Source organism: Argentina anserina, chromosome 4, assembly GCF_933775445.1.
Source record: "Argentina anserina chromosome 4, drPotAnse1.1, whole genome shotgun sequence".
NCBI lineage: Eukaryota > Viridiplantae > Streptophyta > Magnoliopsida > Rosales > Rosaceae > Argentina > Argentina anserina.
The window spans coordinates 18,391,430-18,419,269 of NC_065875.1; the positions used below are offsets into that span (position 1 = coordinate 18,391,430).

At 37.7% G+C, this 27,840-nt stretch overlaps 1 protein-coding gene across 1 annotated transcript; it reads right to left on the reverse strand.

The window, feature by feature from the left end:
- Nucleotides 1–27,538, reverse strand: LOC126792594 (uncharacterized). Its single transcript, XM_050519001.1, has 47 exons — nucleotides 27,259–27,538; nucleotides 25,149–25,230; nucleotides 24,814–24,917; nucleotides 24,610–24,705; nucleotides 24,425–24,469; nucleotides 23,802–23,852; nucleotides 22,378–22,481; nucleotides 22,123–22,240; nucleotides 21,810–21,911; nucleotides 21,462–21,662; nucleotides 21,205–21,362; nucleotides 20,828–20,986; nucleotides 20,228–20,320; nucleotides 19,760–20,099; nucleotides 19,317–19,430; nucleotides 19,016–19,111; nucleotides 18,855–18,922; nucleotides 18,609–18,729; nucleotides 18,298–18,513; nucleotides 17,961–18,188; nucleotides 17,761–17,870; nucleotides 17,243–17,339; nucleotides 16,607–16,705; nucleotides 16,388–16,528; nucleotides 16,166–16,234; nucleotides 15,342–15,842; nucleotides 14,935–15,252; nucleotides 14,713–14,844; nucleotides 14,455–14,568; nucleotides 14,104–14,288; nucleotides 13,758–13,866; nucleotides 13,539–13,682; nucleotides 12,743–13,018; nucleotides 11,899–12,573; nucleotides 11,165–11,380; nucleotides 10,720–10,820; nucleotides 9,705–10,000; nucleotides 9,511–9,595; nucleotides 8,085–8,786; nucleotides 7,674–7,992; nucleotides 6,984–7,142; nucleotides 6,720–6,883; nucleotides 6,445–6,625; nucleotides 6,063–6,332; nucleotides 5,771–5,977; nucleotides 5,233–5,287; nucleotides 1–94 (listed from the first exon to the last, which is right to left on the reverse strand). Exons 1-47 carry the CDS (start codon nucleotides 27,271–27,273, stop codon nucleotides 84–86), a joined length of 8,247 nt encoding a protein of 2,748 aa, XP_050374958.1. The 5' UTR covers nucleotides 27,274–27,538; the 3' UTR covers nucleotides 1–83.
- Nucleotides 27,539–27,840: the final 302 nt, after the last annotated feature.

Consider the following 27,840-nt stretch of genomic DNA (forward strand, 5'->3'; position numbering starts at 1 on the left):
TCCTCACAAAAATCCACACAAAATCCTCACCACAAGATGAAAATAAATAACTTCAAGTCCTCTGAGTGGTCCGTCAAGTTTCGCTAATCCTCACCTGCGGAATTATCCCATACACCATCGAATAGGTGCATCGGGATTGTAAACACAAACCTGGTAAGTTTTACAGCTCGTATGAGTAAAAACAACAAATACAACTCGTATAAAACATATACGAAAATCCACAAAACATCAATTATAAATGCACTCATGTCTCATTAGACGGTCCATCTAGTTGTCTAATAATGTGAAAATATACATGCTCAAGAGAAGTTGAGTAACCTCTCTGTTTACCCAAATGCATTTATAATACGGGTACTGATGAGCGATGGTACACCTCTGTTACCCCTCATGTATTACGCCGCCAACATTGGACAACCACATGTTATCCAATATCAAAAATATGGGTACTCATAAGCCGATAACCCATCTGTTACCTCTTATGCAATACCCCGGCAGACAGACTAGAGCTCTAACTGTATCGTAACTTTCGCCCGGCCAAAGGCTAGGTTCTGACATGCCAACACGTCTGAAGACTGGTCCGAAGACATAAACACGTCCGAAGACAAAAACAGGTTTTAACAAAACTCAATGTTAAAACCACGTACAATACTCATCACATTATATTGTACAATCAAATCAACAAGCTCAATATATTTATCTCATCATCAAAATGATCTTATTCGCAACGAAAACATGACAGTATATAATATAGCAAACTATATATATGTACCTATTTACCATATATACAAATACACATTCCACTATATTATATACATGTCATATTTCAATCTTTAAAATTCCGCATAATCTTGAATCTCCGCAAGGGTAGATTCGTAAATGTGAGATTTTACTCACTTTATAATCTCGAGCGTAATTTCCACGATTCCAAAAGTAAATCCTTTACTTAAAGTGTCAATCACCTTGAAAAGATAAGAAGTGGATTTAGAATCGTTACGTAAAACCATAAATGCCGAAACAGTAATAATATTTTACTGTCCGCGAAATTTCTGGTTTTTATGAAATTATTGTTCACGTAATTACTATTCACATATTTACTGTATAAATACATATTAATTACGTATTTCTGTACGAGTACATATTGTTTACGTATTTATGTACGTATGCATACTATTCAAATATAAATACTGTCTCAGTAAATAATAATTACTGATTTATCCTTCTGAAATTACTTTTACATTTATTGAATGTAATTTACATTTACATTTACCGCACGTAAAAATAAATTTTACAAATTTACTGTATCGAAAACACTATTCACGTGCTGCCGCACGTGGCGGCGCGTAGGGTACACGCGCCACCTCTGGCGACCACGCGTGGCGCTCACGCGCCACTCACTGTGGCAGCGCGTGGGGCCCACGCGCCGACCCTAAGCCCGGGGCGTAGCGCGCCACTGCCGCCCCAAAACTCCTCCATTTTCTCCTCTCTTCCTTCCTATGGCCTCACGCCGCCTCTAGGCCACCCACGCCCCCACACGTGCCGCCTAAGGCGGCGGTAACCTCGCCAACTCCCTCCTCCGCCGATCTCCTCCAATCCTCCACAAAATCATCCAGAAACATACCAATCAACATCACAACAACCAAAATAGGCTAACCTCACCTCGATTCGACCTTGGAGAAATCGGATTACCTCGGGTCGGAGTGCGAGGGCTCACGGCGGCGCGAGAAGGTACGTCGACCTCGGGGTCGACTGCGGAGGGCCGTGCGATGCTTCCTGGGCCAGCGGTGTGTGACACGGACGACCGGTGAAGGAGATCGCCGACGAGGACAGTGAGGGAGAGAGAGAGCTCGGGAGGAAGAGAGAGAAGAGAGAAAGGAGAAAGGGAGGCCCAGAAATGGAAACCCTAGCTCCATTAATTATCTTTTTATACCCGTTTCTAAAATCGGAAACTACCTCTATCGTTAATAATTTTTACGTACGACGTCCCATTAGAACGCGTGACATGTCTTCGAACTCCTATCGACGAGCTCTACAACTTTCCCGAAGGAAGTTTTCACAAATGAGCGACGGAGCAAAAGTCGATTCTCACGTCGCGGAAACGTAACGCTTTTCTAAATAAAAGTTCCGATAACGTTTCCGTTTTCATTTCACGACGTCACAAAGCAACCAAATGTCGTTTAATGAATTTCACAAACTTTATCAACTTAGAAACAATTCAATACATCGTTCCGAAAAGTCTGGTTATTACAATCGTAGCTGGGTGTGAGGAATCCAAAAAAACCCCAAAACACATTCTTCCACAAAAACACCAAATTTCATGGGACTATCGTAGCCTTGTTCTCACACTACCCCCAATTCGTTGACTTCAACCAGTCTTCGTCGTCGACTCATTGCCTTCAACCTTCTTTGCTGCCCTCAAACCCGTCGGCACCTTCAACCAATCATCATCATCACCACCACCTTCAACCTGTCCATGTCACCACTGCCCGCCATCCTCAAGCTTCTCGTTGTCGGAATACAACAACACCCTGTCCATCCATTGCATCCAACCTAATCCTTAAATCGAGCTTGTATAAATGTCAAGTTATGGGTTTTGGAATCTATTTGGTGATTGGATATTGATTTTTTGGAATTAGATAATGTTAATGATGACTCAGTTGATCGTGGTGTGTCATCCAATTGAACTTTCAGATTTTGAATCACTTGGTTCAAAATCTGGGTTTTAACATATAGTTCAAAAGCAAGGTTTAAAGGAGTGATTGAGTAGTGTTTTTAGGTTCAATTATGGCTAGTATTTGGTTCAAGGTGTTTGCTCCAATTGATTTTTCTTTTGATTCAATTATGTGTTTTCATCTTCATCAATCTTTTCTATCATATGAAGGAATGGAGATGAACATGGTGTTGGCATGAGTTTCCTGACAATCTTCTGCTTAATTTGGTTTGATCTATTTGAAAAACATGAAGTTGGGTTTGATGGGAGGAAGGTAAAGCTGCACAATTGATGCTTTTGGCGGCCAAATTTAGATGTTGAGAATGGGAAAAATCATGCTTGATTGGGTTCAATACATAATGTTAGCATGATTAGCAGAGGAAATCACGAGCGTGATTTCCTCCGTGATTTGTGGAGAGTAATCTAAGTTGTGTATATATAGAGATCGAATCAAGTGTAATAAATATCAAACAATCAATACAAATTTTCATTTCTCCTTTTCACTTGGCATTAGAGCCAATTTTTTTCCTTTTTTTTTTTCTGGGTTTGGGTTCGTGTTCTTACCTCTTGCAGGAGCTCACCGCCGCTTTCCTCGCATCCCCGTCAAGAGGAGTCGCTCGCCGCCGCCTTCCTTGAATCCCCGTCAGGAGAAGTCTTCCTCTTTATCACCCAGCGCCTCTCTCTGCCTCCGCCTCTAAGCGCCGCTTCGACCACCGCCAGCGCGCCGCATCGAGCTCTCCACCGCACCAAGGTCCGGCTCCACCGAGCCACCCGAGCTCTCCTATTTTAGCTTTTTTTTCAATCGGGAGAAGAAGAGACCGAGGAAAGAGGGGGTTTCAGCCCTAAATACCCAGTTAGATTTGACTCAGACCCAACCCGGCAGATCCGATCCGACCCGGCCCAAATTTGATAGGTTCATATCAGTTTTTTGGTGTTTCCGCTGCATAATCCCTTATCTTTGATTTGCTTTTTCAAATGGTTTTCGGAGACGAAGTTGAGAGTTTTAGGAACAATAATGTTATGAAATTTGAAGTATCTGTCAAAAGTTCTGACAATGGTTCATTTGGAGGAACTAAACTCAATGGACCAATTTCCGTAAATGGAAGAGAATTATGGTAGCTCATCTTCGAGGAATGCACAAGATGGGACATGTAACCGGAGTAACTAAAGCTCCTAGTGGAGATGATATTGTTGCCTACACTAAGTGGGACAACGATGATGGTCTTGTCATGTCAGTCTTGTGGAAAGCTATGAATGAAGAGATAGTTGATCTGGTGGAGTCATGTGACACTGCGCATGCAATATAGAGGACATTGGAAAGCTTATATACTAATGACTCAGATTTTATACAGGTTCATGAGTTAATGTGCACTGCTTTGGCGATGCAACAAGATAGGCAACCGGTGGCGCGATATTTACCAAACAAAAAAATATTTGGGTTGAGATTGATGTGAAACGTCCTTGCATGATCAAGAATCTAGAGGATATTATCTGGTACCAAAATCCAGACATTTCTTGAAAGGTCTTGATGCAAAGCATAACAGTGCGAAAAGGGAATTGCTCAGAAAGACCAAACCCCCTAGCCTGATTGCAGCTTTCACATATATCCGAAAGGATGAGTCTCAACAGGAGAATCTTCATCAGACACAAGTTGAAATTTCCAGCCTTATTGTTCGTGCTTGATCTCCAGCACCACACTTTCAGCAGGCAACTTCAGCTCCACTTCATCGGCAAGGACCACCACTCGGCTTCGAGAATCAGCTCCGCCCTCCTTGCTCTTATTGTCATGATACTAACCATGCTTGTGCGACCTGTTGGAAGTTGTATCCACACCTTAAGCCTAAGAAGCTCAATTCTCGTCCCACGGCGAAAGCATGTATTCAATTCATCCAGGAACCAGATATCTATGGTATGGTTGGACATGATCATCATACAACAGGAGGAGTAGTGCCTACCGCATCCATCGCTGGTCGTGGTAAAATTGGTATGGCTTTAAATATTTCTAACTTTGTTGGTTTTGATACATGGATTATTGATTCTGGTGCGTCTGATCATATGACTTATGACAAATCGTATTTTTCTATATTATCTCATCCACCAGTACCCTATGTTACTAATTCTAATGGTGAAGCCTTTCCCGTAATCGGAAAAGGATCAGTTCGTCTTACTCCCACAATAGAGCTTCATAATGTGCTATATGTCCCTGCTTTATCTCATCATTTGATATCTGTTCCCCAATTGACTAGTGTATATCCTTTTGCAATGTTTATTAGGTACGCACAATCAATAAAATTGACAAAAAATATAAGTCAGCAACCACAAAATAGATATAATTCTGCAACATGTTACAAGTTGAAAGAGGATTGGGAATATATATTCAGGAATCAGGATCATGGACTAGTATGGGGGAATCTAAGGATTACTTATTTCAGATAAGTATGTGAATCAACTATCCAGAGGTATGAATCAGCACGTGAACAGAAGCTCTCAATCCAAAACAAGAGAAGGATGCCAACAGCACTAACCTTTTCCCGCTTTTGCTGCAAGGTTTGTCACCTCCACTTCCAGTTTAGCTGGGCCCTGCAACACTTGCACACTCAACACTTCGAAGAAGAAACAGAAAATACGGCAGATTTCTTACATCTTAGTCAACAACAGTATTAACCACATGTAGCATATTACATTAAAATTCTTTTTCGCGCGTAATTACTAACCCCCTAATATATTAGAAACTTGTTTCAAATCTTTAAGTAAATGCATACTGATCTATTAACCAGGAATGTTCAGTAGGTAAATAACATGGTCACATAAGGCCAGAATCACCACATGGATCAAGGTTATAGAAGCTTAAAAGTCATCCAAATATTGACAAAAAAAAACAATTAAGTTGTGGCCACTTCTATGCTTGTATAGTGTGTTGGAAACTACAACTTTATGTATCTGCCAACATAACTATAGATACTGCCTTTATCTGCCTACACATTGGCTCTTAAAGAGATGTATCAGTGTGAAAAACTGATGGGATGAAAGAGTAAATTCCAATCGAATTGTTTAAAAAAGTACCTTCCGAGGAACTTCAAATATGAAAAGTTCATTCCACACAGCAGAGCCTTCATTCAGGGTACTATGTCTTGACACTGAAGGCTTAACACATTTTGTCCTTGCACTTTGAGGAAAAAGTTTTTGCTGATCTGCTGCCTGGCTATCAACAGCAAGTCTCAAAGCACATAAGAAGTTATGGCTATTGCCATCATCTATAATGGGTAAACACTGAAAGAAACAAAAACACCATAAATTTATTTCAATGTGGGAGTGAAAAGAATAGATTCTTGATTGTTTTAGACATATATACAACCTTAGCTTCATGAATTTGTATAGCAACATATAATCGAGCTTCCTTGGATTCATCTGCAACGTTTAACCTGTCTGAAAACCGTGGAGGTGGAACCCATACGGAGACACAATCACCATGATGTAACTGGTTCACCATATCTGAATTTTGTTCAACTTTTTTCAGATAGATATCGCAACCAAGTTTATTCTCTACCATCACAGTCTGAAAGTCATCATCATCCAAGGCAGACAAAGTCTGGTTCTCTTCTTGTTCATTTAGACCACAAGCTTCCTGCAGAAAGAGTAACAAATGGTAAATGAAAAATCATTTAATTCTACTAGAAGGAACAAACTATATATACATATATATATAGAGGACAGTTATGACCGCAACATTGTATTACCTCAGTTATCTTCTTTGCTTTCCGTTCAAGGTCTAATTGTCTTCTCCATGACAGAATGGTCCCTATACAAGTTTCAAGATTTGCAGCGCTGACATTTAAATTAACAATACTTGTGGCAGCAATACGCACTGTCTTCCCAAATTCCGATGGCGAGTGTAGATTAGTATCATATGTTTCAAGCCTTACAAAAAGTCCAATGATAAAAATGAAAAGAAAATTCAATTATTTTACGAAAAATAGAACAAAAAATTAGAAAGAATCAATATGTATAATACTTGAATATTCCATCGAAAGGTTCCACAAGTGGCTCCCATGCTTCTAACTGAGTGTTGAAGGTTGATGCAGCAATAGAGGAAATTAGCACTGCATTCATAGCTTCCATTCGACCATGTGTTGCAAGTTTGATATTGGTGATTGTCATGTCAAATAGTGGAGTCATCTGGAGGAGCCCATATTAACCATAAATAACAAGAAAAAAAAACAAAAAAAAAACTATCCTTAGATTGGAATCAGGGTAATTAATTGTTTACAGAGCATACCATTCCACACAAGCTGTCTAGTACCGTTACGGACAAGCATCTTAGCTTCACCTCAGCAGTTATGTTCTCCCTAGTCTTGGGCTTCATGGAGTCACCAATAGCATACGCCAATCTGCTAGACGGTTTTTTCAGATCGCCACGTGCAAGAAAAGTGCAGGCCTACAAAATTATAAACCAGTGCAAATTATGATGATTGTAGCGTGATAAAAAGCTAACAATTCTAACAACAGTAGGAAAATAAAACTTTGACATGGAAGTAATAAAAGTATAGTGTCCCATACAATTAAACCAAAAAGGTATATGCAACTAAACATTAACTTATATCTGTCTTCAACTGATTTTATATTTCAGGCTTGCTTGAATTTGAAAGAAGTAAGAAGATATTGAAGAAAAGGCAATACATATAGGATTTCTACTGAAAGAATCTGTTACATAGCTTCTTTATTAACATAATTGTCAGAGCAATCAGGGTAATTTTCTGTCATTCAACATGCTCTCAAAGGGTTTGTGGTAGTAAGGTTTTACATTAGGAAGGGCTTACTCTTTTACTATAGTAAGTCAGATGGCCTGTTATGTTTAGATATTGATCATGTCCATCTTTTCTTGTATTCTTTCTTTCTCCTTTTTGCAGATATATTAATCTACCCCCCCCCCCAAAAAAAATAAATAAAGAAATAAATAAATGCTGACCTGATTTTCAACTCTCCAGATGCTCCAGCACTGTGAACCCTTTGAAGCTGAAGATCTTGAAATGGGCACCTCAAGAATATTAGCTTGGCTAACAAGATCCATCCTAGGGCAACAAAATGAATTTATAGGTGGTGGTTCATCTATTCTGGAAACTATGCATCCTATAGAAGCATAACCTGGTGGAGCAATTGGGTACCAGAAGAAAGCTTCATCAAAACCTTTCCCTACCACATGGGCAACTTTAGTAAATTGCACAGGTTTTGCAGATATTTCAGGATCATCAGCTTTAAATATTATGCCAACAGCTGGTGGTTCTAAGCTGAAAGAAACAGAAAACAAAGCTGATTAATAAAATTGGCTCATGAAAAAATTTAAATAAAATGATTAAATGGTAGTACATAGAATTCTAACCCTTCAATAATGGAATCACCCAAGATGGCATAGCCTCGACGAGGAATCGGTCTCCATATTGAGACTGGTCGGCGAATGTCACTACCCTTGTCCCACCAGATTCTCTCAAAGTTAGGGGTAGAAATATAACATTTAGTTGCCTTTGAAATTGATCTGACAACATCCCATCCAGAAGTATGTGCGCTCTGGTTTTTACTTTCCTGACTTTCCCGGTTTTCAACAACAGCTAGATCTGAGGATCTTTCTTTAGCAGAAGATTGATGCCGACTTGTGTTCCAAAGAAGAAGATGATTAAGGTTACAACAATTGTCTTTGGAAGGGCATTCAGTAGAAGAATGGGCATAAAATGATCCAAGCGCATTCTCTACACGCCAGATACTAAATCCAGACGCAAATTGTGGATTTGATGGAGAGCAGAATAAGCATTCTATAAAGGTTGTTGATGTTACAAGATCTGAACGAATGCAATAAACAATATGGGTAGGTGGGGGTTCCTTCCCAATATTTGCCACAGAACCCATTGCAGTGTATCCTGGTGGTGCTATAGGCATCCAAAGAGAACAATCTGTAGTAATAGCAGAATCACCCTCCAAAAATCCTTGAATTGCAGAAAACAATCCTATGAGATTGAAACCGGTTGGTTTACACACACGCCCATATGTATTACTCACTGCCATCACTGCCTGTGAGGGAGGAATTGGCCTGTAGGCATATAAACAACACGAGAAAAACTTAATAGAGCAATTAAACATGCTATGATACAAATATGAACTGCAAAAGCCAAGAAAAAAATCTTCATATAAAGCAACCCCCATGAACATGAACTGAACACAACGAGCTCAATCCCAAATATCACTTCTCTATTAGTTGGGTCATATGATTCTTTTTTTCTTTTTTTTCAAATAGCTATATAATAGATAATATGCATAGTGCCTGTAGCTCAAATAACTGCTACTCCTCTATAGACAACAGTACTGGCAAGATTGCTTTATCAAATAGGCAGTTATAAGATAGGATTTGACTCTTGAGGCCTCTTCTAAGATTTCAAGATTTTAGGATTGGAGCATTTTGTGCCTTACACGATGGTACACTACTGTTTGAAATAGTATTTGGACTGTTCAGCGGCCTACTTATCTACAGTAATGTAATCACATATTCACTTGAATCAAAATTTGTTTAGAAGAAAAGAAATAAAGGAATTAAAACAAAACTGATGATAATGTAGCATCAACATATACGTTATATGATTCACCATAAAACTTTGGTCATATACAGCGCCTTCCTTCTTAACTTTACTAACTGAAGAACTTTGCATAATTGTACCATTAAAGGAGCAACGTTTGACTATAAAAGCTTATCTTTGTTTTAACCAAATATGGCCAAATCTTCTGACAGATAAATTGAATAAATTCCACAGAAGTCTTACTTTGATGTCACACAATCTCCCAAAATAACATAATTTGAAGGTGCTCGAGGCCTCCAAAATGTAAGACCGAAACACGACCCATTTTCTGCACATGTATATGAAACATACAACTCTATCATGTGTAACAAAAATGTACGAAACTAATACACAAAAATATCATCATTTTGAAATGTTCCTTGTAAGTGAAGAAAAACCTTTCGGGGATACCCAAATGCGATCGAAGTTGGTACAAGGAGCCAGGGGTGTTGAATTTCCATATTGCAATGCAGCTGTTGCCTGGCTTTGTAAATTACTTATAAGAGATATTGCACTTAGTGATAAATGGAAGCAGATATCAGTTGATAACAAGGACATGCTTGTTTTGTCCTTAACTGAAGTGTATCCCCCAGATATATCCACCGGATCGAGCACAACAAGCCCAGACCCAGCCTCAACAGTGAGATCCTTCACCAGAGCTCGAATCCAGGTGTCATTTTCTTTAGATGCATACCTACGAAAATTCCAAGGTTATGTACAGTCAACTACATGACAAAACATTTCTAACTCTGACATGATGCCTTATAAGGTAATTTCTCTGAATATTATAAATTGCAGGAATCCATCTATAGCTGAGATCTTGGTATATCACCCAATTCCAGGAAAATGCCAAACCAATCAATTAAGTATGCAATGGTAAAGACATATCAGCTTTCACGATTCAACAACATAGGAGAGAGAAAATATATGAAGCCATTGATCAAATGGATACACTGTTTAACAAGCCAAGTAAAGAATCAAAAGTATGAGATGGAAAAAAGGACTGTTTGGGTCATAACCTGTGTATGTTTTGAAACATTGATCAACATCAATTAATAACATATAAACAAGGATGATCGCACGTGACACTCAGGATCAAGTCAAGGATTTGGCTACTGTAGACGGTGATGACTTCAGATGTGGATAAAAGTTTACTGATTATACTAATAGTGATTGATAACATTTATCCAGAGTAAGAAATTTTTATGTGATTAATTATGCATCATTTCTATGCATTTTACAGATCTTGATAGCAATACTGTCCAAAACCTGCTCACCATATTTCAACTGGTATAGCTATCTACCTATATGTAGTAAACAAATCAGACTCACGCAATTAGATTCTTTGTATCGAGGAATTTTCAGGAGAAACAATGAAATAACACTATGAACAAATAATGTGAGAACTCTTACATGAAGCTAAAATCCAGCTTTGCACGGAGAAGCTTTTCACCATAGGAATCATCCAGAGACGACTTTGAACCATCATAAAAAGTGAACTCGGGAGAAACAACCTAAACATCAGAATATTAGTCCATAGAAAAGTTATCACTCTGAGAGTAAGCTTTACAAGAAAATAATGAAATGAAACAAACAAAAGCACATACAGTACAGTATCATAATTTGAAAGAACTCTGTCTTGATACAAATCTTGAATATACTAAGAAAGCATACAAAAGAATTGACGCATATCCTACCAAACCCATTCAATTTTCTGGACCATAAAAATTTTATTGTGTTGATCACTTCATCAGTTTCAGTTCAGCATTATACTTTCTAGAACTGTAGCCTGCCTTGTACATTTAATCCTTGGTAACTATGTGGTAACTTACATGCAGATTTATTATTACAGACTTGCCTGTGTTTCAAAACTGAAACTTTGGATCTTATTTGGATCACTTTCAGAATTTGAAAGATTTGAGGAGTCTGGTGATTCATGCAAGTATTCCAGACTCTTCTTATCACCATCGCATGAGGAACTTTCCAGCAACTCGATGTCCACACCATCCTCAAAAGATACCGAGTAGCTGCTATCATTATTTAAGTACGTGTACTTCCTCAAAAGGGACCCATTCTGTATGTATGTATATAAGAATGTATCAATCAATAGTTGCAAAATGCAGAGAGCTTACAAACATTATTTCCTGTAAGAAATGTGTGCAAGACAAAAGATAAACCACCAAAATTAACTAAATAAAATTCTAGATAAACAAGAAAGTTGTTAACAATTAATGTTCGTTTTGCCCAGCTGCTCTTTGTACCAGTATAGGCGTGTCCCCAGTTTCTGTTTCACTTTGTACTACTGTAGGAAGACATTCTCCCACATTGCGACCTTCTAAATGATAATAAGTCTAGGGGGTAGTTGATTCTGCCAATATACTACAAAACTGGAAACCTTAGTATGCACATGCTAAGGACAGTTATGGTAAAGAGAGACATGTGAGAAAGGTTAACTTACTTTCTTATTAATACTTGTTTTGGTTGTCTGACGTGGTTAATGTCTTAGGGTCATATGTTCATATCCAGTTTTAGGTAACAAAACATTCTTCTCTTATATATAGTACAAGCATAGATAAATGGAAGGCTAAGTACCTCAACTTTGACATTCATAAACCGCAACCTTTTTCCACGTCCAATAATAATTATTGGTCGAGGTCTAGTTGACTGGAGTTCTTTAGCATCCATTTCCTCACTCAAATGGATGGTCTTTCCGCAGCCATCATATGTATATTCATCAATGCTTAAAAGATCTGCTACTAACTGTCTAGTTGGAGACAAATGCACCACATCTTCTGTCTGCTTGTATGTCGGCTCTGTGAATACTATGCTACTGTATTTACCAATTGGATCATTATTGTGATCCATCACTTCCTCCCTACCAGTTATTGTCCCCAGTGCAGGAACAAAAAACTCGCCCACAGCCAAAAGGAAATCTGCTACGACTAGAACTCGAGGTTGCTGAATCCTAATTACAAACAACTGGGTTGACGTGCGGCATCTGTAGTCCATTAAGAGCATAGTTGATATTGGTGAATCCCCATAAAATCCAGCATCAGAGTCAGTTCTCCTAAAGCTTCCCCTATTTAAGAAGAAAGGCAGACTTCCAGAAGAAACTTGTTTGAAAGCATCAGTGGATGATCCCAGCATAAGGCGCATTTCAGGTTTTGTATCAGGACGAATGTCAACAACAGAAAATTTTGAGATTGTTATGTAAAGATCTGTTTCAGACAATGAGGTCATCCGATAAGACACCCAAAGACCTTCAAGCTGCAAATAAGAGAAACAGAGAATCATAAACTAATGTCAGTAACCAACAACGTACTTCGGCTATAATCACACCAAAATGATATACGAGTACACAGAACAGAAAATGAACGCACGCAGACCGAATGTTCAAGCAGAATGCTGGTGGGAAATAAACGATGTAAACACTCACAGCAATTTGAGCAAAAGGAGACTCCGCATGTATACAATTGTAGAGTTCCAACAGTGCATGATCAACCACAACTGCCACTATAGTAACAGTCCGTGATAGTAGGATTTGACTATTCATGTTGACCTTATCAACCAGCAGCCTAATTTTATCCTTTGAATCAGATTTTCCCCCACGGAAACTAGGGGGAAGCTTTGGTTCTTCACATAAATTTGTGTATGCGCAATCCAGAATAACTTTATATTCTTTGTCAGACATGACAGCATGCAATAAGCCAACCTGACAATAGGATCCAATTAGAGAATTATGACACTCTTCATGCATGACATGATAAAAAAAATCCAATCAACTAAATAAATACAAAGAATTAATTCTAAACCCAAATCAGTGCAAAAATTCAATTTTAAACCCAAATATGAGATCAGCAAGTCAAACTCATTCAACTAAACCGCAAAGTGAAAAAAGGATAATAAACAAAAGAAAACAACATAATAAGTGCATAGCATATGCTGTGGCACCAAGAATTCAAGTAAAGCGGACTAAGCAAATGCATAAAGTGTTTATATACAAAGTGGTGTGCGCACCCATGATACCTTAATATGTGCAGAATGAAATATTTAAATACAGGAAAATACTTGATATCAAAAGTCTATAAAAACTATCAGCCACCACATGAGATTCATCCCCCCTTCCTGCTATTAAACACAATTAAATAGACCCCATCATAATACCTAGTTAGAATGCATACAACCTGAGTGGTTGAGTGATTGCATGCTACAACTGAACATACAAACTTTACCTTCACTTCAAGAGAAAAGGTCGGGACTTTTTTGAAAACATCCCTCAAACTTCTCCGGACATAAACATCAAATCCTTTGCCTTCTCGTATCATTGATCTACCCATGTGACCCTCAATTCCTACAGACATGTTGATACCCAGAATCTGCAGATTTATATAAGTCAATAAACAGTGAGGACATTTGAATCATAATGTCCAAGGAAAATAATATATACATACCTCAGCATGAAGTACATCAATGTGGACTGCAGAAGGATCTTTCTCTGGAGAACCATGCCAGCTAAATTCATTTGTGACCTGTAGCTGGCCCAGATCAAGCTGAATGAAACTGCAATTATGAAACATTGTAAAAACAATGTCAACATGAATACTAAAATATCAAAACACTTTATTTACATCCATCATACAGAAATAGCATCATGAAGCTATGATTCTTTAACAAATTTATCCACTTTCACCACTCACCACCCAAAACTTGGTATCCAAACAAAAGTCCAACTTCAATAATAATATCAGATGAGCATCATATAGTATAAAGTTAGAACCAGCATTTAAATATACGCACTCATTGCTTGTTGAATTCTTGGGAACAATAATTATTGGAGTATCAAGCGATAGATCCAGCTTAAGTGCAGTAGCTCCATCAATTTCATACTTCTCAATTAGCCACTCAAAACCACCAACTTTATCAACAAGCTTAATTGCTTCTTCAGTATGAGGCGTAGCAAGTTCCATAAAGTATGCAGTTATCTGCATTAGCATTTCCACAAAATTATAAGAAGTTCAAAACAAGGTGACAAAAGTAATCTACAAGGATAGACCCCAACAAAGTATAAACTAAATATTGTGAAGATTCATAATAGCACATTGATACTGCATTAATGCTATGACCAAAGTGTTATTTTGCCAAACATACCTCCTGAATAAACCTATAAAGGAAGACGATACGAACAGCAGCAAAACGACCACACAAACTATAATCATATCCTTCATAGTCATCGTCTTCAGCACTGTAAGACTTAAAGTTGAACTGAGAAGCAGTTAAAAAGATGATATTAGCTCACAAACTGAGAAATATAAGAGAACGCGAGAGAGAGAGAGAGAGAGAGAGAGAGAGAGTGTGTGTGTGTGTGTGTGTTTGTGTGTCTGTGTGCAGCGACTCAGTCATCTCCACCTTGATAAGGGATTCCACATCTGGATTGCGAATATCACATAGCCAGGCCCAACAGTTATCTTCTCCAAGAGACATATCACGAAGTCTAAAATTTCCTAGGGTGCCTTCGATGGAAAGAGAACTCGGGTGGACCTTTATATGCAAACAACTCAAGTCAGTAATCACGTCACATAGATCAACCCTGAAACTAAACATCATCAATTATCAAATTATTCTCATCACCTTGAGATCAAGCACAAAACTTTCTTGTACAAACGTCGCAAGCAGAGAAGCATCCTCCTTGTTCAGAAACACAGTTACACTGTCCACATTCATGTTCAGATAAAATACTACACGACCTTTTCCATAACCCAGCAACCCTTTGACACGTCCAATTTCTTCGGTCTTTTCTTTGTTCGTCAAAGACTTATCGTCTGAGCCTTCAGTAATGTCAGTACTTTCCGCACTGTACACAGAGCTCAAGTCCAGGCCAAAATCAATTAAAGCAACCAAAGTAGGTCTGTTGCAGAAAAATTCCAGTTTTGACATACAGAGGCTCATCTGAAATCAGTTGATAGAGGTAGCAATGGAAGTTAGAATAACATGGAAAAAAAAGTAACTAACGAAAAGTTGACTGCCAGTGTCAGTACCTGTGTGTCAGTACCATCATAATCAGGTGAACTAGAACTCAGAGTTGAGAAGGTGACAGATACAAAATTGGAATAGTCACTACCCTCCGCCTCGTAAAATTCCTCAGCAGAAATGCATTTTGCCTTTAAAAGATTCTTTTCAAGAACTAAGCCTTCAGCAGATGCAGATGCAGACACAGATCCAGCAGCATCATGGATATCCTCAATTGATACACGTGAAACCGTATCTGAAACTGGTGAACCAAAGCCTACATCTGATACAGACATAAAATCTGGCAAAGCATCTGTATAAGTATCATCCTCCTCATGAAGTAAAACAGACATTTCTTTCCAATGTGGATCAACTATGCCAGGGGACGAAACTAGATTGTCACTCTTCAGCACAGAACAAGCCAAATACTGTGGGGTTGTAGACAGACGACCTTGAAGCTCATCTTTAATTTTTAAAGAGTGAAGCTTTGTATTAAGTGTCATGTCACCTTCCCAACGAATCATATGAACCTGTTACACAAAATGACCTAGTCCTTATTAGTCCTATCACTCGAACTTGGGTAAAGTTAGAAAGTGATAATAAAATTAACTTATAAATTAAATCAAAGTCATAAATTGTAAGGGATTTCACCTATGTCCATGCCCAGAAAATCTCTTCAACCACTACTTTAACTATGATAGGGTAATTTCATTAACTCAGAAACATAAAAACTTATACAAAGAGAAACAAATTCAACACTAACATTCTATATCTTTTCACACTATATATCCCATGTCGGTATGAGAAGGCATGCTGTCATAAATCATAATGGAGTAAATAAAGCGAGACAAACCTGCCCCCCACTGGCAAGAACCTCAAGCATCAGAGTCTCATCAAATTCTTCAGCATTTTTGTCACCCATCTACACAATATAGTAGAACAAGCCATGTGATAGCTAGTAAGCAAATTATAACAATGATGATTTAACAAAACGATGGCAGAAACTTTGACAAAATGATGGAACCTGTGGATATTTTGACAAACGGACCGAATGTATAAAAAAATCAGCACCAACCTTTCCATAAATAGATATCTTTGTCTCCACAAGTGCCCCATTAATGACGAGGTCAGCTGTTTTAGATTTGCTGGTCTGAGGCTCACCAAACTCAGCAGCATGATCACTTGTTTTCCCCAAGATATCAACTGAAGGGGGAGCCTATAAGCAGAATAATTAATAATTATTAGTAATAGTATCAGAAGAGAAATTTAACTGGGAAAGAGTTCTGTATCATACAGAAGCTTGATATGTTGCTTGTACAAGTCCCTTCAACCAAACGACCTTCTCCTCCTCCCCACGGAACTCAATAATCAAGCTACTAGAAGACTCCAGAGCCTGGAACAGATGGTCTAAATATTTTATATCGATGAAAAAGGATAATATCCCCAGCTCAACCACAAGGCTAGAATAAACCCAACTAGTATTTCAAAGTTCAAACCATACATGTCAGGTCTGAAGCACAGATATATACCAACCAATACTCATCAAAACCACTGATGCAAGAAGAGTGAAATGTTAAAGAGATGTTTGACATGTATTTCATAGAAAATTAAAGGCACAAGCAAAGACTCGAGGCATTTTCTCTGTTGTAAATCAAACCATAGTGAGATTCAGAAAGGGAAATGTCAATTAGATGGTCAGATATCAATTTATACAATTTTGGAAGTGAACAAGCACAAAAGATTATCTTATAGAAGTAATAATTACTGAAAGTAGATAACTCATCCTCACACTAACAGAAATATATCCAAGACTAGCAAGGAAACCTCTTAAAGACGTGAAAAAACAAGCCTCACCTCAACAGTAGTTCACATGGCATAACAAGATAAAAATGACAGCTAGAGGAATTGGTGAACCACCATTCTGACATACCTTTTGAGTATCCATCCCCCTGTGAATGACAGCAAGACAAAATGGTGAACCACCAATACTTGTTCGAGGAACCTCACATACTTGTCTACCAGCCATGCTGCAGCATCCAGACAATTGAAATTAGGAAACACGAAAAACCAAATTACAAGAGACAAAAGCAGATAACATCATAGTTCCCCACGAAAGAAACCCGACCAGACTATACAGGAAGGAAAAGGCGAGTTATATAAGCTAGTGTTACTTGTGTAGCTTACTGGGAAGCAAGCGGAGAAATGGCATCATATGGAATCGAAGTTTGAAGGAATTTAAGACGCGGTATTTATTTTACTTTTATCGTTTACGAGAAAATACATTTTAAACAGAAAAGGATGATAAAAAAGTGGATAAGATCTTCATGAAAAAATATAGGAAAAAATAAGACACCTCCAATGTTAATGCAGTAATGTCCATGATAGACATAGTTTTACTTTTGGCATACAAAATGGTCCAGACTAATGGATCTAGAACCAGATAGATACCTGGAGTACCGCTGATAACTCTGAGACTTCTCAGACTCCAAAACAAAAATATTGGTCCCCGACAACACAAGAAAACAAGGTTGCCATGTAGCCACAGAATTGCCAATTCCCTGGATTATGAAAAATATAGGTGTAATTAACACCAGATGCTTACAACAAGTAAACCAACTTGTTTTGCTTAGCGTAAGCACATCACATACCTTCCACACTAAAATTCTAGCATCTGTGTAAAGATCTGCAGGATTCCAAGGGGCGTTTTCTGCTTGAAAATCATCGACAGCTGGCTGACCAATATTTTCCAAATTACCATACAATATGTTTGATAATTTCATCAGTCTCTGAAATCTCAATGGGGAAAAGTGCACCCCTAGGTTTGGCACTTGAATTGATACACACATTGACGGGTAACTTGGGTGAGGTACTTTGATCTTCAGGGAAGGCATGAAACAGTTAGTATCAACTCCGATGACTAAAAAGAGCAAGACTAAAGCTATCCCTTCAAATCATTAAATGAGAAGGTTAGATATAAGCAATTACCTGATCAACAAGTAGAGCCATTCCACACCTATCTATGAGAGGATAGAAATTGTCAGCATTTTCGGGGCTAACCGGTGGGTGGTTATCAGAATCAGGTGATTCCAAAGTGCAAATTTGACGATCGACACCACAATCAGTAAAAAAGGCAGCAATATCTCTTCCAGTAATAAAAAAGCGAGAATACAGGTTCTTCTTCTGTTCATCATGCTGAGTATCCTGCACCGATTATTGATCATTCAGGCCATGACAATGCAGCAAGATGAATTTGAAAGAGCATAAGAGTGGAGAATAATTTAAATTGAAGAACATACTTTTGTCTGCAGCGTAAAATGGCCAAGATCCAACAGAAAATGGCTATCACATTTGGAAGACCCGTTGGTTCTGATAGGAACTCTTACTTTTGGAGCATCTAAATCAATATCAAGGGCAAATCTGAAACCAGAAGAAACAGAATAGGGCAATGTTAGAAAATTAAGTGCATTTCTGCCCAGAAAACATAGCAAAATATAGATAGGAAACGTATGTACAGGTTTCAACCAAGTACAACATGTCCTAACCTGCTTTGTTCTTCTAACACCATTTGAAATTGCTCTTGTGCTCTACGAGTCACTTTCTCAATTTGCATCTGCTCTTAGAAATAAATGATAGCCCATAAACATATGTTTAATGTCATGTCAAACAAGTATGACGAAAGCTAACAAAATTAAGAGACAATTACCTGCAAAGCTGTTGCTGTTTCCAATGTAACAGTAGGACTAACAGCATTACTCCTCTTCACAAAATCTAAAAAGCGATCACAGCTTTCCATCAAGACCTGCAAGTAAGGTAGGCTTCAGGAGGCTCCATCTATAGATGGACGAAACAGAGGGGTTGAAATTTAAAAAAAAAAACAAAACCAAAAAATTGATGAGGACCCTTAGGGATCCACACAAAATGTAAATGGAAAGCAATCACTTCCAAGACAAGAGTTCTTCGAAGAATATCCCATCCCTTCTGTACAATTCAAAATAGGAACATACCGTGACATGACACGGTGAAATGGTAGCTGAAAGCCTCCAGTCAACATTCTCTCCAACTGGAGAGTATACAAAGCTAGCAGTCAGAGCATTTGCCTTCCGCTTACTAGACACGCTCTGCCAGCAAACAAAAGCAATGAAAGAATCAAGTACTGGGCAACACAAAAGGCAATCTGGAAAGACAGTTATTTCTGAGCAATTTAAGTTGAGCAACATTGTGATAGTAAAACAAATCCACTAATATTTGATCAGATGGGGGATTATCATTTCGTATGGACTTTATAAAGTGAAAAAGAAAAAAACACCTATATAGCACCACTGCTGAAATGCTATGTTAGTTTAAGTTCACCAACTGGCTAATTGTCATGAAACCTATAAAATATACATTGAAAATTTTTACAGCACAAAAATTCCAAAAATGAAATATTCTCTCAGTAGAGAAATACCTGAGCAAGTGAGCCTTCAGGCGCATACAGACCATAGAATCTCAATGACACATCACAGTATGTACTTTGATGTTTAAACTTCGTTGACACTTGAAGTTGCTCAAATTTACAACACAGAATCTCAGTCTGATTTATATCAACAATCCTAGCAGCAGCCCGATTAACAGACACAGTTACCATAAACCGGATCATGTTCTGCATATCCAATTGAGATGCCAATGTTTCATCAGGCTGGTAACTCAGTAACTTATTAATTGCTTGCCACTCCTCTTTAGTCAGTCTTTCTTCTGGGGACTGTGATCCATCAGATATATCTTCAGCAGATTCATCAGGTGTACGCCTGAAGAAAAAGAAACATTAGCTACAATGATTGGGAGGTAACACAGTTTTACAAAATGAATATAGCATTATTTAGCACAGCATCCTCACCAAAAACAATCAGAGAATATTAAGAATTATGATGCTAACCATTTAAACGAAAACCAACTTTTTTTCTGGAGCATCCTCTGTTCAGCCGCTTCCTTCGATTTTACAGATTCCACCTTTGCATGAGCAAGTAACCTAACCGAAACATGCACCATACATTACTACAGCATCATATGTTTATTATTAAAACTATTAGAGAGGCTACAAGAAAAGGAAAAGCAGTCCTGCAGCAAAGTAGACCAAAAAGTTATCTAAACCCATTAAAAATTATCTTTATGAGCCACTTTGGTATGCCTGTAGAATTTGGTTGTTTAGATTTAAAAAGACTTACTTATTGTCATTAAATTTCAGTATCAAGTAATTCAGATACTACCTTCGATAAAAAAAGGTGGGCTTGATAAAATTCCTGAATACTTAAAGATGCCTGAACCAACATAACCTAGCCTGGGATTCCAGAAATAACTAAGGATTCAAAGACTTGCCCACTAATGAATTTGAATAAAAACTAACATCTAAATGTCAAGTGAACCATAATTAATAGTCTCGATACTTCCACATAATAAGCAAACTAATGTAGGGAAGGTAAGCTACTTGCATAGGCATGCAAATACCAATATACAGAACAGAAGCTATATTATTTACCTCCACAGAAGAATTACTTTAGAATCCAAATCTTTCTCGATTTCTCTAATTTCAGCATTATCAACATTTGTTGGGTGTTGTAAGAAACCAGCATATAACTGAATGTAACGGCGACGGAGCTGGCAAAGAACCCGAATGCGGTCCCAAGAAAACCGGTAGCTGATTCAGAAGATGGGCATGAAGTTAAAAATAGTTTTTGCAAACCCGCACCGAGAATGTCATTATAGATTTGCCCATTTTACCAAAAATTAAGCGGTATTGACTCAATTATAATATTTTTAGTTTATGATTGACAGATATATGTATGCAAAATCTTCATCAAGTATACAGTAACCCTTTCAATATAGAAACAAAGAACTTGGTAACATATATAATACCACATTTTCTTCTGCTGAAGTCCTGCTTGAGCAGCATAATGCCACCACATAGATGGACCCGCTGATACTGCTAGAGCTGGCCTTAGATGAGAAAATTCAACATATCTCTTGTATCTTGAAACAACTTCGAATAGTTTTATCCAATCACGATATTGAGCCTAACAAAACCAAGGGTCAACTGTAGCACTGAATAGTTCTAGTTACTAAAGCGAAAAATAAATCGCATCAAAACTTTCATAATGGAATATATATTACACCTCTGTTATTGTCAAGGAAACGTCACTTAAGACAAGAGAAGCATTCTCAAATGGAACATCTGGATCATTTCTTTCTTGGTTTCCTACACGATGATACTTTAAAACTCCATTTATAGGTGACACCAAATACTTGCGATTCATAGCCCACTTAGACACCATTACATGGTCATCAGCAGGTTCACGTATACCATCTTCAAAAATCTAGTAATATGTCAATGCCAAGAAATGTTAAAGCAGGATTCAGACAGTACAATACTTGCAATATTTGCATTGACTAGACACACTGAAAGTTAATGCATAAAATAGAAAGGTTACACTAGCTAGTACAATTAAAGCATTATAACAGACCTCAACCCATTCCTTTGGAGCGAGATCGCCCCAGTTTTTGTCTATCTTCCATGGTACACTATCAGAGTCATGATACATTGCAAGTCTCTCTAGTTGCAATGACTGAAATAAAAAAGGCACAGTTATATTCAGGTTAAAAGCACATGTATAAGCATAAAAATGAACGAGTACAACAACTAAAAAACAAGTTCCTCATAGGATAAGTACCAGATCTTAACAAAAAGAGATTTTTCCATCACAAAAGAGAGTTCCTTATAGGACTATAGCATTGTCAAACAAACGGAAAGCAGCAGGAAAAAGTAGCATGGCAAACCTTTCGCAACTTATCAAGGGCACCACTGGTATCAAATGTTTCCTTCCCTTCCTCATCCATTGTAACAGCAGCAAGCTTGGCTAAAGTGGCACCCGAACAAAAAGGATGTCCTGGATTACTAACAAAAATAAAATAAAATAAAAATTAAGAACTAGGTAGAGCAGAAGCAAACACAGTAAACTATAACTGATGTCCATTCATCTTGAGAAAAAGAGACTGGAAATAAACTTGATACAACAAACACACTTTACTAACCTGACCAAATCCTCATATCTTATATGTACATTGCTAATTGATATCTTCAGGTTCCCAATAATGGTAGCGATAAGGGAACCTAGCCATGAATTTCCACTAGATTGCTGCAAAAGATTCTTTTGTTAGACAAACTTCTATGTTTCCCCGAGCAGAATGTAAAAATCAAATGCCAATATGTATAAATGTATGTATATATAAATATATTACTAATATGAACGATTACGCATTAAAAAAACAGAGTTATGGTGACTATTTGACCTGCAATAAATGTCAATAAGACATGTAGTAACCTTACCACAAGGAGAATGCAAAAAATGTACTCAATTCTACAGCACTACCTCACCATTTGTGATGTTTTTATAACAACAATTTTACATAAGATAATTTTGAAGTAACACAGTAGATTATGTTATATTGTGTCTGACAGATCCCAACATATATACTAATAGAAAAGAAGGATCATGGATCCTTCATAACAACCTGAAACGATACCCACATACATTATCCAAATACAGTTGGAACAAGATATCCAAAAAAGTTGCAAATATCTTATGCATCACTCGACCTAAGTCTTGTAGTGAATCGGTCAACAAGTTAGTCAGAGAAACAGAACAAGCACAGCAAACCAAGAGAAACAACCACAAAGAAAAGAACACATGAACACAGATTTAAGGTGGTTCAGCAAATAGCTTTGCCTACATCCACCGGACAGGAACACACACTTCCACTATATTAATAATGGGTACACAAGAAAGACTAAGAAAACAAGAACTCTTCTCTTCCTATCTTTCTCCTCTCTGCCCTCTCTCACCCTCTAACCGAGAATGGAACACACTATGCTCTTTGTCTCTGTGATGCCTAAACCTAGAGCATAACCCCTCCTTATATAGCCATAAGGACAAACATGTTTCCTCACCAAATAGGAATCCTATTCCTAATAGTGGTAGGCTATAAAGCCTCCTCCTTCTACAAATAAACCATCATCAATAAGGATTCCATATCCTTACTGGAACACCATACTCTAAGAAACCATCTTAGGAAAAACACATGGGCTGGAAACCCAACACTAAGAACTTGAGCTTTTCAGGTGAGTACTTGTCTCTTACATACACATATGTAACCACGAAAGACTCACGGTAAAACCCTAATACGACCAGAAAATGATCATTAACAAAACAGATAATAAGACAAAAGAGCGGGAAATTCAGAATTTAGCATATAGAACCAACTGATTTTAGTCCTGGAGCATAATATATAGATAAAACACTTGGAAAAAAAAAAGTCTATCTGATAACATGTCAAGATAACCTGCAAAACAATTACTAATGTATGAACAGAGCTCCTGCAACTATGGTTTAGATGAATGAAAAATTTGACTAACAATAAACGCCAAAGTAAGATAGTACAAAAGTCAAGAACCATACACTTCCCATCTTTGACTTTGATATTGCTTCAAGAGTTGCCGACTCGGCTTCCTGCACACAACATGGAGGAACTCTTTATAAGTCTCCAGAGGCAATGAGAGTTGATAAAAGTTAATATTTAAAAAACACCCATGAGTAGCTTTACAAGCTCCACCTAAGAAAGAGACAAGACACAATCTTACAGTATTCCCTGGCTTGTACAGAAAACCAAGGCCAAAGTCTGAGTACAGATTTTTTTTTTTTTTTGTATAGAATGATGGGCCTGAAAGAGCGTGTTAGCTTGATAAAGTTTGTTAGCTAACTCCCTAACAGCATAAGCCTTTAGAGTACTTCGACAGTAAAAGCCTATGACTGCACACCTCAAAAGATAACTACCTTAATAAAACACTTTTGTGGACAAGCACAAGTTGACACTAGCCCATACCCACCCCGGAACTTTAACCCCTTTTATTCTTTGTACAAGTGTAGGGCCATTTCTTCCATCAGGTATACCTCCATTGCAGTGAAAAGGATGTTTTACAGTTTTAGTATGAAAGTAGAGTAGCAGATCATTAACAGATAACTTGAACCCTTTGATGTATAAATATAAGGTAAATGGAGAAGAGTGTATATGTAAACTTCACCTCAATCTCTTGAAGTTTAGCTTCAAATAGTTTGTCCCTGTCCTCCTACAAATCAAAATCAATAGAAAGTAATTAATGCTGATTTTAAGCAATGTCTCAGGAAATAAGAAGTCTCAGGAGATAAGAAAAGAGATATAACAAAATGCAGAAACACAAGTTCTTCACAAGAGAGAGGAGCATCCTGCCTTGAGAGTGCTGCCATCAGTAACAGGATGAGCAAGGATGAATACACGGTCAACGAGAACAATCACAGGTTCTTTGCCCAAACTTTTCCATGGAACCTATGATTAGTAAAGGAAAGAAAATTTGAGACCAGAAATCATATGAATGTAGGATAAGCAATAACAAAATATCAAAACCATTAAGTAACTTGAAATGAAAGCAGCTACCTTTAATGTAATGGTACCAATAAACCCAGCTTTTACAGTGACCGGAAGTTTTAGTGAGTTTAGGGCCTCTGCCTTTAATTTCAGATCTTTGAGAACAACATCGCCTGTTAAATTGAAAAACACATTAATATTTATTCATATGGGAAAACATCAACATATTATTGATACAAAGAGCCGTATCAGTAATTAATCTAAAGCGTTGTATGTTTCTGTATGTTCCATATGTGGAAAGCAAAGTGCTTATGAGTTCCACAAGCAATATTCCAACATGTACTAAACTTATAAGTTAGGTAGTATGGATAAAAAAATGGTATAACTGAAGTAATAATACAGACCTTGCCAGACACTGATTCTTAAAGCTTCAACCGAAAGTCCTTCGACATATTCCCCCAAATACCTTCTAAGCAGATGCAGGACCTGCCATAGAAAGGTATAAGAAACCATTTTGTCGAATGTATAATAGATATGATCAAATACGATAATTAGTGTTTAAACATAAATGTTATTGCATATTTACTATATTTTTTGCATATATATAGAACCGTTGTGAGCGTCAACGATCAATCCATTTAATTTTAAAAAAAAAAAATTAAGGTCAAATGCAATATATAATAGATTAAACAAAGAGAGTTATCTTAAAAATCCACTAATAAAGATATATATATACAGAAGCTAGCTAAAAGGATCTAATTTTGTCTCAAACAATGGCCATGCCATCCACTTAACCTAAAAAATATTTATATATTCCAGCTAAAAGTACACTGAGAAGTCAACTTCACACTACGCCAAGGGGTTATTGTCATTTGTTCACCCCAAACAAGATTGTTGATGACATATTAATTGTAGCTCGAATGAAGTGGATAAGTTTGGTAATATGGTCAAAATTACAATATACAATTAGCCTGGATTTTTCCTTTTTCCTCAAAAAAAAAAACTTTCCATTGACGAACAAAAGGTATAGTAGATTGGAGCAGACAAGATACTCACAGACAACACTAAGAAAGACAGCTAGAGTACTGACTTCAGAACAGCAAAAGCTAAAAATAAAAACCTAAACCATTACAGCTTGCCTATTTTGTGGACTGTTTAACCATTGAATTCCCTCGATATAGAGGCCTACAAAGAGGATGAGAACTTCACTCCCTCCCACATATTTTCCATCTCAGCTCCACCATGAGCTTCATAAATCCATTTATTTCTTTCCCTTTAAACCCCGCTGACCCAAATAACTTTGGCCTTTTCTCCTCTGCCAAAAGGATATGCTCTTTTCACTTAACAAATAAAACTCTCGAAGAACTTGTCCGATACACTGCTTGTTAAATCAATATAAACTGTTCGGTGCAAATCACTGTTTTGGAAAGAAAAATAGTGTCTTCTTATAAATGTGTGGGGTGATAGATAAGTGAGCAATGTTGCAAAGAGACCTCTTGGCTCGATCTTTTATAAACCTCTAGTCAGATATTCTGATAATCATTTTAATGCGCTATCGTCCTTACTTCTCAAATATTCGAGGAGAAAAACTGTGTCCAACACACTTCAGAAACAATACCCTCATCAAGCAATGTTGCAAAGAGACCTCTTGCCTCTATCTTTTATAAACCTCTACTCAGGTATTCTGATAACCATCTTGCTGCACAATCGTCCTTACTTCTCAAATATTCGAGGAAAAAAACTGTGTCCAACACCCTTCAGAAACAATACCCTCATCAACCCAGCACTCACAAGAACCTACTAGAAACATCATAAATATAAAGCAAGGCACAGTTCATAACTCACCACTCTAATATACTGATAATTCCTGCCCTGAATCTAAAACAGCATCAAACCAAAATAGTTCTAACAAAACGATTTCAAAATCTAAACCATAGGCGTTTCCAACCTCAACATTGCAGACCACTAACCAAATTTCCACTTGGGTTGTATAATAATTGATGTCTAGAAACCAAGCCGCAACAAAATCCCTAGAACCTGCACTCAGATTGGCTAACTCCTCCATCATCCAAAACTTGTTCCTGCATTCTAACCATACAGTTACTCCTACTCAAACTAATTACTCCATAACCAAATATCGGTAACCGAAACTGCTTAGCTGCTAGGGATCATAAGTTTACCGTACCGGATTAAACATCATTAATAGCTTCTAAAATACACATACTAATTCAACCAGCACCAATAAGTCAAGCTCTAAACATATGTAAAGCGATTATTCACTGTCACACTAAGCCTGCCTCTGATTCAGGTCAATCAAATACACAATTTCACAGTGCATACTCTAAATCCAATGATCCTAATTCTTCATATAATCACTAACACATGAAATAACAACAATCAAATCAACCTAAGGACCAGCGCCGAATAAATGTTCGTCAAATTTCAACAATCAAAGCACGAGAGATGGTCAAATTGATTAGAAATTGAGGGAGAAGAAATCAGAAAGCGGCTTACGTGTGCTTCGAACATGGCTGCGAATCGAACCGGCGACGATCGGGCCGGATTATAACCTCGGCAACGCGGAAAGGGAGGGTGATCGGCGGCGGATTGCCATTGACAAGAGGAACCTCCGGCGGGCGGCGAGAGAGAGTGTGGCGGAATGTGAAGTCGGTGGGATTTGGGATTTGCCGAAGCTAGAAACCCTTATGTGGCGCAGAGGGAGAGAGAGAGAGAAGGGGAGGACGGTTTAGAAATGAAAGACGAGTGTGGGGGTGTGTGTGTAACGTAGAAGAGAGAAGAGGGAGGGGCCGAATGGGGAAAATTTGTGGGTCTAGGAAAACCCAGCAGCGGTGACTGAGGCGTACGTGTGGGAAAGGCTTTTTTTTTATAGGCGCGACCCCCGTACATTGTGGTATTGTACTCTCTCCTTCAGGTGTCCTTGGATTTATTTTTGTTGTTTTTCTTCTTCTTTTTCCTTTATTTTCTTTCTGAGATTATAGTCTCTATTTCTTTCATTTATTGAAGTTTTTTCTTCTGATTTTCAATTAATATTACATAATTTGCTCCAATCTATAGTTTTTTTATGTTTAGTCTGCA